Below are 16544 nucleotides of genomic sequence, written 5' to 3'. Positions count from 1 at the left end.
GATTGACAAACAAGGACCCCAAGACCTGTTTGGACAACACCACTTCTCCCTGGCCTCTGACCGTTTTAGAAATATTCTGCCTTTTTAAAACTTCAACTGGATAACCTCACACTTAGTTTACATTATTTTTCATCTGCTATGTTCTTGACCATTCAGTTAGCTTTTCCAAGTCCCATTTAACACCCACTAACAACTCTCATTCCCCACCTAATTTTGTGTTCTTCAGCAAAATTGGAAATTTTGGTTTCCACATCCAAAATCATTGATATGAATTGTGAATAGTTGTGGTCTTCACTGATACTTCCCAAATACTACCACCTTCAGTCTGACCTGTTTATTTCTATTGTATTTTGTTTGTTAACCAGTCTTCAAAATATAACAATATATTGCCCCAATCCCATGTGCTCTAATTTTGTTTATTAATCCTCGTAGGAGCTGAAAATGTGTCACTAGAAAAGCGCAGCAGGTCAGGCAGCGTCCAAGGAGCAGGAGAATCGACGTTTCGGGCATGAGCCCTTCTTCAGGAATCCTGAAGAAGGGCTCATGCCCGAAACGTAGATTCTCCTGCTCCTTGGATGCTGCCTGACCTGCTGCGCTTTTCCAGCAACACATTTTCAGCTCTAATCTCTAGCATCTGCAGTCCTCACTTTCTCCTAATCTACATAGGAGCTTACTTAAATCCTGAAATTCTCTTGGTTCTTTCTCAGTGCCGCAAGTAACATAATCAAAGCAATTCCCATCTGTATTGTCAAATATGATTTCCTTTTTGTAGATCCCTGTTGACCCTGTTCATTTACTTCATGTGACTATTTGAAGTTACTCAAATGTATGTAATGGATTTGTAATTTATTCTGACTGAGTTCCTAAATGGTTGAGTGGTTTTACTCCAAGTTACACTGTTAATTTGATTGTCATGAATGTTCTAAATACATCTTTTTTTGTCAGGAACAGTTCGTGGTGTACAATCCAAGTGAGGTGAACCCTGTGCAAGGTAGTGATGTCTTCTTCAGTCTGCATGCCATCCTGCTAACAGTGATTACAATCTGCCAGTGTTGTTTTTATGAGGTAGGTTCGCCTCTAAAGAGACTAGTTACTTTTTAAGTTTCATAATGTCGAGGACTGAATGAGGTCAGCAACTGATTTCTGACTCCCATTTTCCTGTCCTTTCCTGTGACTGGTCACATTGTATTCTGATTTCCTTTCTCACTCAACCCCTTATAATTTTCTCCATTCTAAGAGCTCTGAGGAGTTTGCTTCTATTCGCTCTTCCTAATGTAAATTCCAGATCATCTTCTCCTTTTGTATTAATTCAAACTTTTCATTCCTTGCATAGTATAATAGAAATATATATTAGCGACTTGGAGGAGGAAAGTGAATGTACTGTGTAGCCAAGTTTGCAGGTGCCACAAAAATAGGCAACTGATGAGCATGGCGGAGCCTACAGAGGCATATAGACAGGTTGAATGGGCAAAAAAATGTGGCAGAATATAATACAGGGAAACCTGATGTTATGCAATTTGCCAGAAACAATAGAGGAGCTGAATATTATTTAAATGAGGAATTTGGGGATTGTGGTACATAAGTCACAAAAATATAATCCACAAGTTCACTGGGTAATGAGGAAGGCAAATAAAATGTCAGCCTTTGTTTCAAAGAGAATTTAAGTATCAAAATAAGGAGGTGTTGTTGAAACTATACAATGCACTAGTCCCACCACAGCTGGAATACTGTGAACTGTTTTGGTCTCCTTATCAAAAGAAAGATATTCTGGAAGCAGTCCAGAACAGATTCCCTAGGTTAGTTATCTGTACGGAGAGATTTTCTTATGGGGCGAGGTTGAATAAGTTGGACTCATTAAAGTTTAGAAAAATGAGAGCAGCCTTATTGAAATATACAATATTTTTAAGGACTTTTATTTATTCATTTGCAGAATGTGGGCATCATTGACTGACCCGCATTTATTGCCTGTCCCTATTTGTCCCTTGAGAAGGCGGTGGTGAGCTGCCTACTTGAACCACTGCAGTCCACCTGCTTTGGATTGACCCAGAATGTCACAAGGGAGGGAATTCCAGGAGTTTGACCTAGTGACAGGAAAGGAACAGCAATATATTTCCAAGTCAGGATGGTGAGTGGCTTGGTGGGGAACTTGAAGGTGGTGGTGATCCCATATATATGCTTCCCTTGTCCTTGAGTTGGGAGTAGTCATGGTTTTGGAAGGTGCTGTCTAAGGATCTTTGGTAAATTTCTGCAGTGCCATCTTGTAGGTAGTGCATACTGCTGCTAGTGAGCATCATTAGTGGAGTGAATGGATGCTTGCAAATGTGGTGCCTATCAAGTGGATTGCTTTGTCCTGGATGGTGTCAAGCTTCTTGAGTGTCATTAGGGCTACACCCAACCATGCAGCTGGGGAGTACTCCATCACAATCCTGTCTTGTGCCTTGTAAGTGGTGGACAGGCTTTGGGGAGTCAGGAGGTGAGTTACTTGCCGCAGTATTCCTAGCCTTTGACCTGCTTTTGTAGCCACTGTGTTTGTGATGAGTCCAGTTAAGTTTCTGGTCAGTGGTAATGCCCAAGATGTTGATAACAGGGAGTGCAATGATCGTAACACCATTGAATGCCAAGGTCAGTGGTTAGATTGTCTCTTATTGCTGATGATCATAGCCTGGCATTTGTGTGGCATGAATGTTATTTGCCACTTGTCGGCCCAAACCTGGATATTATCCAGATCTTGTTGCATTTGAACATGGACAGCTTCAATATCTGAGGAGTTGAGAATGAGGCTGAACATTGTGCAATCATTCGGCGAACATTCCCACTTCTGACCACTTGACAGAGTAGATGCAGAGAGGTTGTTTCCTTATGGGAGGGTCTAGTACCAGAGGATATAATCTCAGAGTACGGGAATCACCCATTTAAGACAAATGAGGAATTATTTCTGAGGGTACTAAATATGACACTTTATTGCAAAAGTTGTTGTGGTTGCATTGTTAAATATATTCATTTATACATATTTTTAATCAACAAGGGAATTGAAAGTGATGGGGAAAAAGCAGGAAAGTGGAATTGAGGATGATCAGATTGGCCATGATCTTATTGAATGACTTGCTGTATGGTGGCTCAGTGGTCAGCACTGCTACCTCACAGCGCCACGGACCCGGGTTCGATTCCAGCATCTGGTGACCGTCTGTGTGGAATTTGTACATTCTCCCCTTGTCTACATTGATTTCCTCTGGGTGCTCCAGTTTCCTCCAACAGTCTAAAGATCTGCAGATTAGCTGAATTGGCCTTGCTAAATTGCGCATAGAGAACAGGGATGTGTAGGTTTGGGGGCAATGTTGTGTAATAGGGTTGAGGCATGGGTCTGGGTGGGAGACTCTTCAGAGGGTCACTGTGGACTTGTGGGGCCAAATGGCCTGTTCTACACTGTAGGGATTCTGTGACAGAACAGGCTTGATAGGGCCAAATGGCCTACTTCTGCTTTTATCTCTTTTTTTTAATTAAATTGAGCATTGCTGTTCTTCTCATGCAGTGTAAGTTGTTGATCCCTTTGAGATTCGTTATCCTTGCAATTCTGCCCTGATGTGTGCAAGAGGAGCAGTTGTAACAGCATGTCTTTTTTTTTTCAGCAATACTACATATTCAGTGTTGCTTCTTTATCTCTGGTAAAATGAGTACATCGTCACTATTAATTGTTGAACACTCCTTAATTCTGCATAACACATTCTGACCTAACCAATATCCATACAAATTCCCTTGTTATACATTGTCATCATGTATAAAATACATAATTTGTTAAACCTTGCTTCTGCACTTCTCATTCTCTATTTCTCTATTCCTCTATTAAATTGAACTGTTTGGTCAGAGATGTGAATGTACTACTTCTCGTTTCTCGGTTGTGAACTTGTCTAGTACCTGGTAGGTGCCCTCCTGCAATTTTAAAATAATTTTTGTTGCATTGCTTCACAAATGGAGAGAAAGAAGCCCCAGCACAGATCTGAGATACATTTCAAAACTTGTCGCAAACACTGTTTATGCCAGTTCTGTGCTTAGTCCCCTTGGCATCTCTCTGTCTGGGCTGCTGCACTCCCTTTGATCTCTCACCTTCATTGTTGTGCAGTTTCTCTAAAGAGGCATCTTCTGAAAACCCAAATGCCAATTTTCATTTTGTTCCCTTCCTCTGTTCATTGACTAAAAGCTGTACTGAAATAAATCTCCTGACCATTTCCAGTTTTATTTTCCTGATTGCAGGAGGGTGGTGCGGTGCTGCATTCTGCACCTGGTTCTTCTGAGCCCTTTGTTTTTGATACTTATAAGCTATATTGTTCATAGTCTTTGTTTATGGTAATGCTTCATCATGACTGCCTGCCTTGTCCTTTTCTCACACAGCGAGGGGAGCAGAAAGTCTCAAAAGTTACTACTGGATTTCTGGTGGCTGCATGGCTTTTTGCCCTTATCACTTTGTTTGTGACACTCGTGAATAAAATCACGTGGCTGCAGTACCTCTACTATTTTTCCTACATCAAACTTGTAATAACAGTCATCAAATATGTGCCCCAGGTATGTAATAGGGATCGTGGTTTGAGGGGTAGTCTGCACAGGGTACAGTCCATTGGAATGAGGGGTCTTTGGTGATTTGTAAATTGGGTGTTGATGCGTGCAGAATTCTGCAGCCTCTCCGGCTACAATGTCTGAGTCTTTAGATGTACAAAAGTATGAAAATGCTGGGGGATTTGACTGTGACATTAATGTCTGGGACGTGACATTAATCTGAAGAATGATTGAAAGGATTCTTGTTCAAGAGTAGCTCGAGTCACCAACCTTTCGCAAATTGACCAAGCACTGACCTCTACATTACTGAACCCAGCTATGTGGTTGCCTTAAAGCTTTAGGCTGAGAGAAAAGATTGAGATCTGTTGAGTCATTAACACTAATCAGTTCATTAAAGGCCCAGATGCCTTATCTGATCCTAACTGGATATCCCCTCTCTGTAATCCTGTGGAGGATAGGAGAGGAGAAAATGCTGGATCAATGAGGGGAAAAATATTCTAGAAATTTCTCATCAATGATGGAAACAAAGTCCGGAGATGACAAACAAATTGCTGGAAAAACAGGTCTGGCAGCAGAGAGAAAGCAGAGTTAACTTTTTGGGTCCAATGAACCTTCTTCAGGAAAGGTCATTTCAGGACATGACCTGGATTAAGTTCTGTCTGTTAGGATTTATGTTAGGACAAATAGCATGGTGGCTCAGTGGTTAGCACTGCTGCCTCACAGCACCAGAGTCCCAGGTTCGATTCCAGCCTGAGGCAACTGTGTGGAGTTTGCACATTCTCCCCGTGTTTGTGTGGGTTTCCTCTGGGTGCTCCAGTTTCCTCCCACAGTCCAAAGATGTGCAGGTCAGGTGAATTGGCCATAGTGTTAGGTGCATTAGTCAAAGGGAAAAGGGGTTTGGGTGGGTTGCTCTTTGAAGGGTCGGTGTAGACTTGTTGGGCTGAAGGGCCTGTTTCCACACTGTAGGGAATCTAATCTTAATCATAAAAAAAAGGAATCTCCTCTCTCTATATGGTTTGATCTGTCCCACTCAGGCAAATGTTCCTATCCAGTACACTACTCTGCAATGTGTTTGATGTGCCTTCCAGTGAATAGTTTTTGAAAGTTACTATGATTATCTCTTGATTTGTGAATGTTCCATTAACACACTCTCTCCAGGCCTATATGAATTATCGCAGGAAGAGCACAATTGGTTGGTCGATTGGGAATGTGCTGCTAGATTTCACTGGAGGAAGTTTCAGCATTGTACAGATGTTCTTACAGTCTTATAACAACGGTAATGACTGATTTTTATCTGGATTGAAATGTTCACTCTGGAATGACTGAAGTTGTAAATGGCTGCGTTGAGTATGTGTACAGGGATCAGAGATCCTTGCATTCTGCTTCTCATGTTCCCATCTCCACTCAGCACCATGGCTGCAATACAAATGCTTTCCAGTTACCAGCTACTTAGCTATGCTGCATTTCTCTGCTAACTTCATAGCCCTGCCATTTTTCTCTGCAAATACTTATCCAATTTATTTTTAAATCTTTGAATGAAACTGCTTTCGCCACCCTTGTAAGCCAGTGCATTACAGATCACAACTCACTCATTTAAAAAGTTACCTCACCTTCCCTCTAGTTTTTTAGGTGATTGCCTTAAATCAGTATCTCATTTTATCCTATCAAAACCCATAATGATTTTGAACACCTTGATTGAATCTTCCCTGCTGTAAGGAGAACCATTAGTTTCGCGAATCTCTCTACTAAATTGAAACTGCTTATCGTTGGACCCATTCTAGTAAACTTGCTCTTGGTGACTTTGCAAGTCTGTTTGTTCTCTCCACAGACTGTGTAGTCAAGGCAACTGTCACCACACCTGTGAAACAAGGGCTCCCGATGTGCTAATTGCCAAATATTACATCACAGGTTAGAAAGGTCATTAGAAAAAACTAGCACTTTACACAATAGGGACGTATCGACTCTTGGTTAGGTGACACAATATTGTGTGCAGTTCTAATTGTCATGTTATAAATAGGTTATCAAGGCATTGGAGAGGGTGCAGAGAAGATTTACAAGTATTACAGACAGTATGTGTGGGTTTACATATGGGAAAGACCGGGTTCCTTCTCGGAAAGAAAGTTGTAGGTGACTCAATAGAAGGATTTAACATTGCAAGGTTTTGAGTGGATGCAGAGAATATTCCCCTTGATAGGAAGACTCATCAATATAAGATCAAATTTCTTGGTGACAATTGAGAACTCAGAAGAAACTTCTTTACTGTAAGAGGAGAGGATGTGGGAGTGATTGAATTCACTTAAGAATACATTAAGAAATAGTAATAGGAGTAAACTGTTCAGACTGTCAAACCTGCTTTACAATTCAGTAGGTTCATGTCTGAGCTGACATTTTACACATCCACTTTTCTGTGTTTTTCCTCATATCCCTTGATATTCCCCTATTGATCATAAATATACGCAGATTCTGCCCCCAAAGCTCTTTGTAACAAGGACTTCCAAAGACACTCAGCCCTCAGTAGAAATTCAAATCATCTCAATCCTAAATTGATGCCCCTTTTTCTTAGACTATGCCTTCTGGTCCTAGATTCTCCCATGAGGAGAAATATTTACCCTGTCAAGCCCTTTTATGAATCCTATATATTTCAAAAGACCACCTCCCCTCTTCTAGATTTCAGTGAGTCGAGTTCCAACCTGTTTAGTCTTTGCTCATAAGGCAATACCTCCATACTGAGCATCATCCCTGTGACCCTTCTCTGAACGGCATCCAATCAAATAATACATTTCCTTAAGGGGACTAAAACTGCTCTCAGTACACTCAGAAGGAAATTCTAGGCCAGTTAGTCTGACTTCAGTCATGGGTTAAATTTTAGAGTCCATTATTAAGGATGAGATTGTGGAGTCAGCAGTACTTCAAGGGATGTCATGTGTGACAAATCTGTTAGAATTATTTGCAGTGGTAATGAGCAAATTACTGGACAGCCATTGAATGGAAGGCCTTTAGCAAGAAACTGGTACATAAGAACCCATAATGTTAGTTGCACGATACTGGCATGGAGAGAGGATTGGCTGATTGGCAGAAGGCAGAGAGTGGGGATAAGGGAGTCTTTTTCAAAATGGAGTTCTGCAGGATGCATTTCCCTTTTTTTCTTGGGATGAATTTCTGCTGTGCCACCAGAATTATCCCAGAAACTCCTGCCGTTGCTATTGCAGTTTTCCCTGCTATGTTTCTCTTCCAGCGAACTCCGGCTACATGCTCCCCTTTCTCTTTGTAATTATCTTTATTCAAAGGCAATACTATTGCATCCTTTTCCAGCTTCTCCCCCTCAAACTGCAGGCTGGATATCATATTGTGATCACTGTACACTGGGGGGTTAGAGTAGTACAGTACAGAAATTTCGACCCTTGGGTCCAACTTGTCTCTGCCGGCCAAGCTCCCATGATTTTCATTTGGCCCATATCACACTAAATACTTTAGATTGCCTCTTGGAGAAAGATTTAAAAGGGATCTAAGGGACGCAGAGGCTGATGTTCATAGGGAATGAGCTACCAGAGTAAGTGGTGGAGGCTGGTACAATTACAACATTTAAAAGGCATCTGGACGGGTATACAAATAAGAAGGGTTAAAAGGAATTTGGGCCAAGTTCTGGCCAATGGGGCTAGATTTATTTAGGATATCTAGTCAGTGTGGACACATTGGACTGATGGGTATGTTTCCTTGCTGGGCAAAAGTGAGGACTGCAGATGCTAGAGATCAGAGTAGAGAGTGTAGTACTGGAAAAGCACGGCAGGTCAGGCAGCATCTGAGGAGCAGGAGAGTCAACGTTTCTGGCAAAAGCCCTTCATCATCATTCCTGATGAAGGGTTTTTGCCCGAAACGTCGACTCTCCTGGTCCTCTGATGCTGTCTGACCCGCTGTGCTTTTCCAGCACTACACTCGACTCTTGTTTTCTTACTGTACAATTCTATGACACCTTAAAAATATACCCCCGAGTTTTTAACTTGCCCTCAACCTCCTACACCGCAGTTAAATAAGTCCCAGCCTCTCCCTGTAACTCAAACTCTTTCGTCCTGGCAACATCTTGGTAAATCTTTCCTTGAACCCTCTCCAATTTAATAACCACCTTCCTATGAGGGTGACCAGAGGTGTACACAGTACTCTAAAAGTGGCCTTACCAATGTCCTGTACAACCTCAACATGATGTCCCAACTCCTTTACTTAAAGGCCAAGGCAATGAAAGCAAGTGTACTAAATGCCGTCTTAACCACCCTGTTCTACCTGCGATGCAACTTTCAAAGACTGATGTACCTGAACTCTAGGTCTCTGTTTGATAACACTACCCAGGAGTCTACCATTAACTGCATAAGTCCTGCCTTTGTTCATTTTACCAAAATGCAATATCTCTCATTTAACCAAATTAAAAACACAACGTCAAAGGGTTTATTCACCTTAAACTCCTTAATCAAGTCTGTCTCATTACACATCACGAAATCCAGAATTGCTGTTCCCTAGTGAGCTCGACTATAAACTGCTTCAAAAAAAATTCTTGTAGACATTCTATCATTTCCTTTACTTGGGACTTGCTACCAACCTGATTTTCCCAGTCCACTTGCCTATTGAAGTTGCCTGTGATTTGTGCAATAGTGTCTTTCTGACATCTTTTCTATCCCCTGATTTATTTTCTGCTCTATGTTCTTACAACTGCCTGTACACAGCTCCCAGATATGTCTTTTTATTCCCTTTGTAGTTCCTCAACTCTGCCCAAACAGAATCTGTGTCTTCTGACTCTGCCAACAGGGCTAGCATGCCAAATGGCATAAGCAGCCAGTGAAAGACACAGCTAAGTGATCCCAAAACCAATGGATCAGATCTAAGGTCTGTAATCCTGTCGCACCCAGTCATGAATGGTGGTGGGTAATTAAACAACTCGCTTCCACAGATCCTCGAGGGAAGAACCCAACACAAGTGCAAAAGACAAGGCTGAAGCGTTTGCAACAATCTTCAGTCAGAAGTGCCAAGTGGATGATCCATCTCACACTCCTCCAATAGTCTCCAGTATGACAAATACCAGTCTTCAGCCAATTTGATTCTTTCCACATGATATAAAAAAAAACTGCTGCAAAATAGAAGCTGTCCTAGCCACACTATTTTAGAACAGTTATGATACTGGTATTTACCCAATAATGTGGAATATTGCCAAGGCATGTCATGTACACAAAGCAAGACAAGTCCAACCCAGTCAGTTACCACCCATCCATCTACAGTCATCAGTAAAGTAATGGAAGGGATCATCAACAGTACTATCAAGCAGCCCCTGCTCAGCAATAACCTGCTCACTGACACTGGGTTCCAGTGGAGGCCCTCAGCTCCTGACCTCTTTATAATCTTAGTTCAAAATGGACAAAAGAGCTGGATTCCAAAAGTGACCACCCTTGACATCATGGCCACACTCAGCCAAGTGTGGCATCAAGGAGCCCTAGCAAAACAAATCAAAGGTTATCTATGTGCAAATTCTCTCCCCTGGTTAGAACCATACCTGACACATAGGAAGATGGTTGTGTTTGTGGAGGGTCAGTCATCTCAGCACCAGGACATCTCTGCAGAAGTTTCTCAGGGTAATGTCCTAGACCCATTCATCTCCAGCTGCCTTATCATAAGATCAGATGTGAGGATGTTCACTGATGATTATACAATGTTTAGCGCCACTCGTGACACCTTAAAACACTGAAGTAGCCTACTTTCCGACACAACAAGGTTGGGACAATATCCAGACTTAGACTGGCAAGTAACATTTGCACAAATGCCAGACAACCTCCAATGAAATGATCTAATCATTGGCCCGTCACTGAATTGAAAAATGTGTTGCTGGAAAAGCGCAGCAGGTCAGGCAGCATCCAAGGAGCAGGAGAATCGACGTTTCGGGCTATTGCCCCACTGTCAACATCCTTGGGGTTCCCATTGACCAGAAATGGAACTGGACTCTCCTTGTGACTACAAGAGCAGGTCAGAAGCTAAGAATGCTGCAGTTTAATTCACTGCCTGACTCCCCAAACCTTGTCCACCATCTACAAGTACAAGTCAGGAGTGGGGTGATGGAATGCTCCCCACTTGCCTGAATGGGTGCAGCTCCAACAACACTCGAGATGCTTGACACCATCCAGGACAAAGCAGTCTTCTCGATTGGCACCACACCCACAAACATACACTCCCTCCACCACCAGCACTCAGTAGCATCAGTGTGTACTATCTACGAGATACACTGCAGAAATTCTCAAAAACTCCTTAGACTTTCCAAACCTATGACCACTTCCATCTAGAAGCACAAGGGCAGTAGATACATGGGAACACCACCCCTGCTTGTTCCCGTCCAAGCCACTCACCATCCTGACATGGAAATATATTGCCGTTTCTTCATGGCTGCTGGATCAAATTCCTGGAATTTCCACCACCCCCCCCCCCCGCAATAGCACTGTGGGTCAACCTACAGGGTAACTAGGAATAGGCAATAAATGGTGGCCAGCCAGTGATGTCCAAGTCCCAAAGTGATGATGAAAAAAAAAGCATTTGCTTATCTAACACTACTACTCTAGTGATATTACATAACCCCTTTCCCATATTCTTTATTGTTAATAGAATGTTAGAAGTATCTTCCACAGTAAAGACTGCAAAATATCTGTTTCACTCCTCTGCCAGTCTGTTCTACATAACTATCTCATCAGATTCATTCCCTAAGGATCTATGTTTGCTTTGAACATTTTTAAACATATTATTAAAGAAACTCACTAAGTTTCTTTTATATTCCTTGGCAGTTTGCCCTCAGTTTTTGTTTTTTTAGTTCTCCTTTGCTGAATTCTGGTTTTGTCACTGACTTTTGTTTCCATTAATATACTTTTTCTTTCAACTTTATACTGTCCTTAGTTAGCCATGGTTGCTTTATCATTGTCTCAAAATCTTTCCTTATTAATGGGATATACGTTTGGTGAGAGCCATAGGTGACCTCTTTATAAACGTTTGTCTTTCTTACTCTCATCCCTGCTAATTTATGAGCCCAATCCACTTTAACTCCATTTTGTTGTAATTCTCTTTTCTTTAAGTTAAACGCTATTGTTTCTGATCCAGTCAGTCTGGTGAAATTTAGTATTGTTTATGATCACTATTTGCTGAGGGATCTTTTACTGAGGTTGTTTGTTGAAGCTGCTTCATTACCATTATCAGATCCAAGATAGCATGCTCCCTGGCTGGCTGCAGGGCATATTGCTCTTGGAAATTATCTGTAATGTACTCTCTGAATTAGCTGTTGTAGCGACCTTTCTGAATTGATCCAGTCAGGAAGATTAAAGCCAGCCATAGTTATTATTCTGTTCTTTTTACATACTCTGTTATTTGTTGATTTATATCTTTTCCTACAGTGTGGCTACTGCTGAGGAGTTTATACCTTACTCCAGCTTTCCCTAGCTGTTATTTACCTCCACAAAAATGGACTCTTCATTATTCAAGCTGAGATAATCTCTCACAACGGTCCTCACTTTGTCTGTTATTAACAGTGTTCCACATCACCTTTTCCGTTCCTTCTGCCTTTCTGAAAGGTCAAATATCCCTGAATACTTTGCTTCCAGTTAGAGTCACAGTGTCATAGAGTCCAACAGCACAGAGACAGGCCCTTTGGCCCAAACTGATCCATGCTGACTGAAATGTCCGTCTGCACTAACCCCATTTCCCTGCACTTGGTCTATATCCTTCTAAACTTTTCCTATCCATGTATTTATCCAAATGTTAAGGTGGGTATATTAAATGTTAATATACCCACCTCAATCACTTCCGCTGGCAGTTCATTCCATATGCATACCATCTTCTGGGTTTTAAAAAAAAGTTGCCCTTCAGGTTCCCTTTTATTCTTTCCCCTCAAACCTTAAACTGATGCCCTCTAGTCCTTGATTGCCAACCCTGGGAAAAATACTGAGTGCATTCACCCTATCCATGCCTCTCATGATCTTATACACTTCTACACTCCTGCCTTCCGTCTCCTATGCTCCAAAGAAAAACATCCTATCTTGTCCAATCTCTTCCAAAAGCTCAAACCCCTGAATCCTGGCAACATCCTTGTAAATTTCTTCTGCACTCTTTCCAGTTTAATAGCATCCTATAGCAAGATGACCAAAATGGAACACAATACTCCAAGTGCAGCCTCACCAATGTCCCGTACAACTACAACATAATTTCCCAACTTCCATACTCCATGCCCTGACTGATGAAGGCCAGTGTAACAAAAGCCTTCTTCATTGCCCTGTCTACCTGTGACTCCACTTACAGAGAACCATGCATCTGAACACCATGGTCTGTTTCACTACCCTCCTTAAGGCCTTGCCATTCACCATAAAACTCCTGCCTTGATTTGATTTTCCAAAATGCAAGACCTCACACTTAAACTCCATTTGCCATTTCTCAGCCCACTTCCCAGCTGATCAAGATCCTGCTGCACTTTCTAATAACCTTTCTTACTATCCACGATATCTCCTATTTTATCTGCAAACTTACTAATCTTGCCTTATACATTCTCATCCAGATATTTGACATAGATGGCTAACAGCAATGAGCCCAGCACCAACCCCTGTGGTACTCCGCTAGCCACAGGCCTCCAGTCCGACAAGAATTCTTCCACTATTACCCTCTGCTTCCTATCATCAAGCCAATTTGCCAGCTCCCCTGGATTCCATGCAATCTATCCTTCCAGAACAGCCTACCATGTGAAACCTTATCAAAGTCCTTATTGAGCTCCATGTAGACTACGTCTACTGCCCTGCCCTCATCAACCTTCCTGGTCACTTCATCAAAAAACTCTAACAAATTTGTGAAGTATGATCTTGCATGCACAAAGCCATGCTGCCTACTCCTAATCAAAGCCTGGCTTTCCAAATGCATGTATATCTTATCTCAGAATCTTCTCAAGTAATTTACCTTGCACAGATGTTAGGCTTAATGATCTATAATTCCCAAGTTTTGTCTTTGCAGCCCTCCTTAAATAAGGATACATCATCCCCTCCCCTCCAATCTTCTGGGACCTTACCTGTGGTTAACAATGATGCAAAAATATCAGCCAGGGCCCCTGTAATTTCTTATCTAGCCTCTTGCAGTGTTCTTGGATATAACTGATCAGGACCAAGAGATTTATCCACCTTCATACTTTCTAATACATCCAAAACCACCATTACTAGCTATCCCAAGCCTTCATATCTTTCTTCACGGTAAAGACAGGAGAAATATTCATTGAGGGCCTCACCTGTCTCCTGTGGTTCTACACATACCTGTCCACTTTGGTCCTTGAGGGTTCCTGATCTCTCTCTGGTTATTCTAATCTCTTTGTAACCACGTCTCTTTAGTGGCTATGAAATCGTATCCATTAGGTCAATTTGCACCATCAGTTTATCTACCTTTTATTCTGAATGTATCTGAAGGTACAAAGTAAAACCTCTCGGTTTGCATTTTTGCTATTTTGAATCATTTAACTAAGTAATGTGGTCCCATTTGCCTCTTGCTCTTGATTACCCTGTCTATCGTTGCTGTTCTTTCATTTCTTGCCATCCTTGTTTCTCTTGACCTTGTCAGCTTCCTTCAGTTCACAACCCCCTCTGCCATTCCAGCTTAACTATGCCCCAACCACACAAGCAAATACTTGCTCTAGGATATCGGTCCTGATCCTGCCTAAGTATAATCAGTCCAGTTTATACTGGTCCCACCTCCCCCATAATCAGTCCCAGTGCCCCTGGAATCTGAAGCTCTCACCCATGGACTACCTTTCCAGCCACTGATATATATTTAACTGATATATTAGGTTAGATTCCCTACAGTGTGGAAATAGGCCCCACAGCACAACAAGTCCACACCGACCCTCCGAAGAGCAACCCACCCAGACCCATTTCCCTCTGACTAATGCACCTTACACTATGGGCAATTTAGCATGGCCAATTCACCTGACCTAAACATCTTTGGACTGTGGGAGGAAACCGGAGCACCTGGAGGAAACCCACGCTGACATGGGGAGATTGTGCATTAGTTGCTTTAATACCCTCTTGTTTTGGTACATAACTCACCTCTTTTACAGTGATTACAGACACACAAACCTTCTCATTTTCTGCCAGTTCTTCATTCTCGTAAGATCTCCGATGTTTGCAAAAAGAACAACATTTACTTTCTACTCTAGTAACTCTACATTTTGTATAATTATAATGGATCTTATCTAAATTCCAGGAACAATCTATGTTAACATTGCTCGCTAGTTTGCCTGTTTTATTTTTTTTTCACTCAAGGTTAGACATCTTGAGGCTAGATGCTACACTACTGTTTATATACGGCTCTGGTTACACATTATTGTTCATTTCTTCATGAGATATCATCCATTGCCAAGTCCCATTGAAAAGATGGGGGCAAGAAACCTCATGTTAGACACTTCAACTCAGGAAAGGTACACTGGGCTTGGAGATTGTTGTAGCTTCATGAGATATTGCAGCCAAAAGGGATCGTGTAGACTGGGCCTATTCCTTTTGAATCGTAGTGATCTGATCAATGTGTTGAGGATTTTTAAAGAATTTAAAAGTTGAGATGGAAAGTATATATCTGATGAGGGAGTCCAGAGTAAGGGGAATTAACTTTAAAATTAGAGCCAGACTCCTCAAAAACAAATCTTCACCATAGGGTAGTGGAAATCTGAAACTCTTCCCCTAAAAGTTGCTGCTAAAGGGTCCATAATGTCAAATATTAAAGCAGATTAATAACTGTAAAGTAATTATATTAAGGATTCAGGAACAAAACTTTGATGCAGCCAACCCTGATGTCATTGAACAGACTTGAGTTGCCGAATGGTCTGCATTCTGAAAACTTCTCCAGCCTCTCGGCAGAGAAGGTTTCTGTCTGTTTTGCCACACTTTCCAAGTCCTGGCTTTGGACAAATTGCCGAAGTATGTTGTAAGCTTTTATTAATAGCAGTGTTTCCGTCCCTTGTACAAAGAGTTGGAGCCTTGGCAATTGTTGCTTCAACTTTATTAAAGTGTTAATTGCTGCACAGCCTGAGGAATTTTAAGTGGCGTTGCTCATTTGGAACCTGTTGGCTGGCTTACCACAATAATGAGGGACAGTGTCATAGTTTTATTACTGGACTAATGCTCTCGACGGAGTTAAAATATTACTGGTTGCAAATTAAAAATCACAATACCAGGTTATAGTCCAACAGATTTATTTGGACACACTAGCTTTCAGAGCGCCACTCTTTTGTCAGGTGATTGTGGAGCAGAATTATAAGACACAGACTTTATAGCAACAGGACTCCAGTGTCATAGAATGTAATACTAAACTAATTTAGCTTCAGTCTTGCATCTTTTAGAATGGTCATGTTGGTTTTGGTTCGTTTCCATGTTGTCTGTGAATTTTAACCTGGTTCTCCCCAATCCCAGTCCAACACCAGCATCTCCAAATCATGATTTCAAATTATTTTCTTTAAATTTGGAATTAAAAGCTGGTCTCAATAAAAATGGCCATGAAGTTGTTGTTGAAAACTCCAATTTCTGCTGACTGGCGGGGGTCTGTGCTTCAACAGTGCATGAGATCAGATCTGTTCAAGCCTGAAATCATAACTGTTTGGTGAACAAATGTTTAATTTGTTTTGCAGATGAATGGCTGCTGATTTTTGGAGACCCAACAAAGTTTGGCCTTGGATTGTTCTCTGTTATATTTGACATTTTCTTCATTGTACAGCATTATTGTTTGTACAGACAGAAGTCTGACTACAGGCCAGTCGACGCAGATAACTGAGATTGTTCCTGCACAATACATCCAAACTCTCTGAAAATTATTCAAGGGGAATTTCTAACATCATGCAAGATCACCAAAAGCAATTGTGCTTGAAAAAACATTAACTGCATCATTTGGTAAAATCAAGGTGCTGAAAATAGAAAGTTAAAAATCACACAACACCAGCTTATAGTCCAACAGGTTTAATTGGAAGCACT

The 16544-nt window shown here is 41.5% G+C and overlaps 1 protein-coding gene across 3 annotated transcripts in view; it reads left to right on the top strand.

Moving 5' to 3' along the window:
• Positions 1 to 16544, top strand: part of LOC140494495 (cystinosin-like) — a 69634-nt gene extending 53090 nt beyond the window's left edge. For all 3 annotated transcript variants that reach the window (XM_072593735.1, XM_072593738.1, XM_072593737.1), the window contains 4 exons: positions 946 to 1065; positions 4387 to 4557; positions 5707 to 5824; positions 16205 to 16544. In XM_072593735.1, the coding sequence (XP_072449836.1) occupies positions 946 to 1065; positions 4387 to 4557; positions 5707 to 5824; positions 16205 to 16347 (552 nt within the window). In that variant the 3' untranslated portion in view covers positions 16348 to 16544. The remainder of the gene's footprint in view (positions 1 to 945; positions 1066 to 4386; positions 4558 to 5706; positions 5825 to 16204) is intronic.

This window comes from Chiloscyllium punctatum, chromosome 24 (genome assembly GCF_047496795.1).
Source record: "Chiloscyllium punctatum isolate Juve2018m chromosome 24, sChiPun1.3, whole genome shotgun sequence".
In the NCBI taxonomy this organism is placed as follows: domain Eukaryota; kingdom Metazoa; phylum Chordata; class Chondrichthyes; order Orectolobiformes; family Hemiscylliidae; genus Chiloscyllium; species Chiloscyllium punctatum.
The sequence above is the reverse complement of the archived record's forward strand: the minus strand, read 5'-3'. Positions and strand labels throughout refer to the sequence as shown.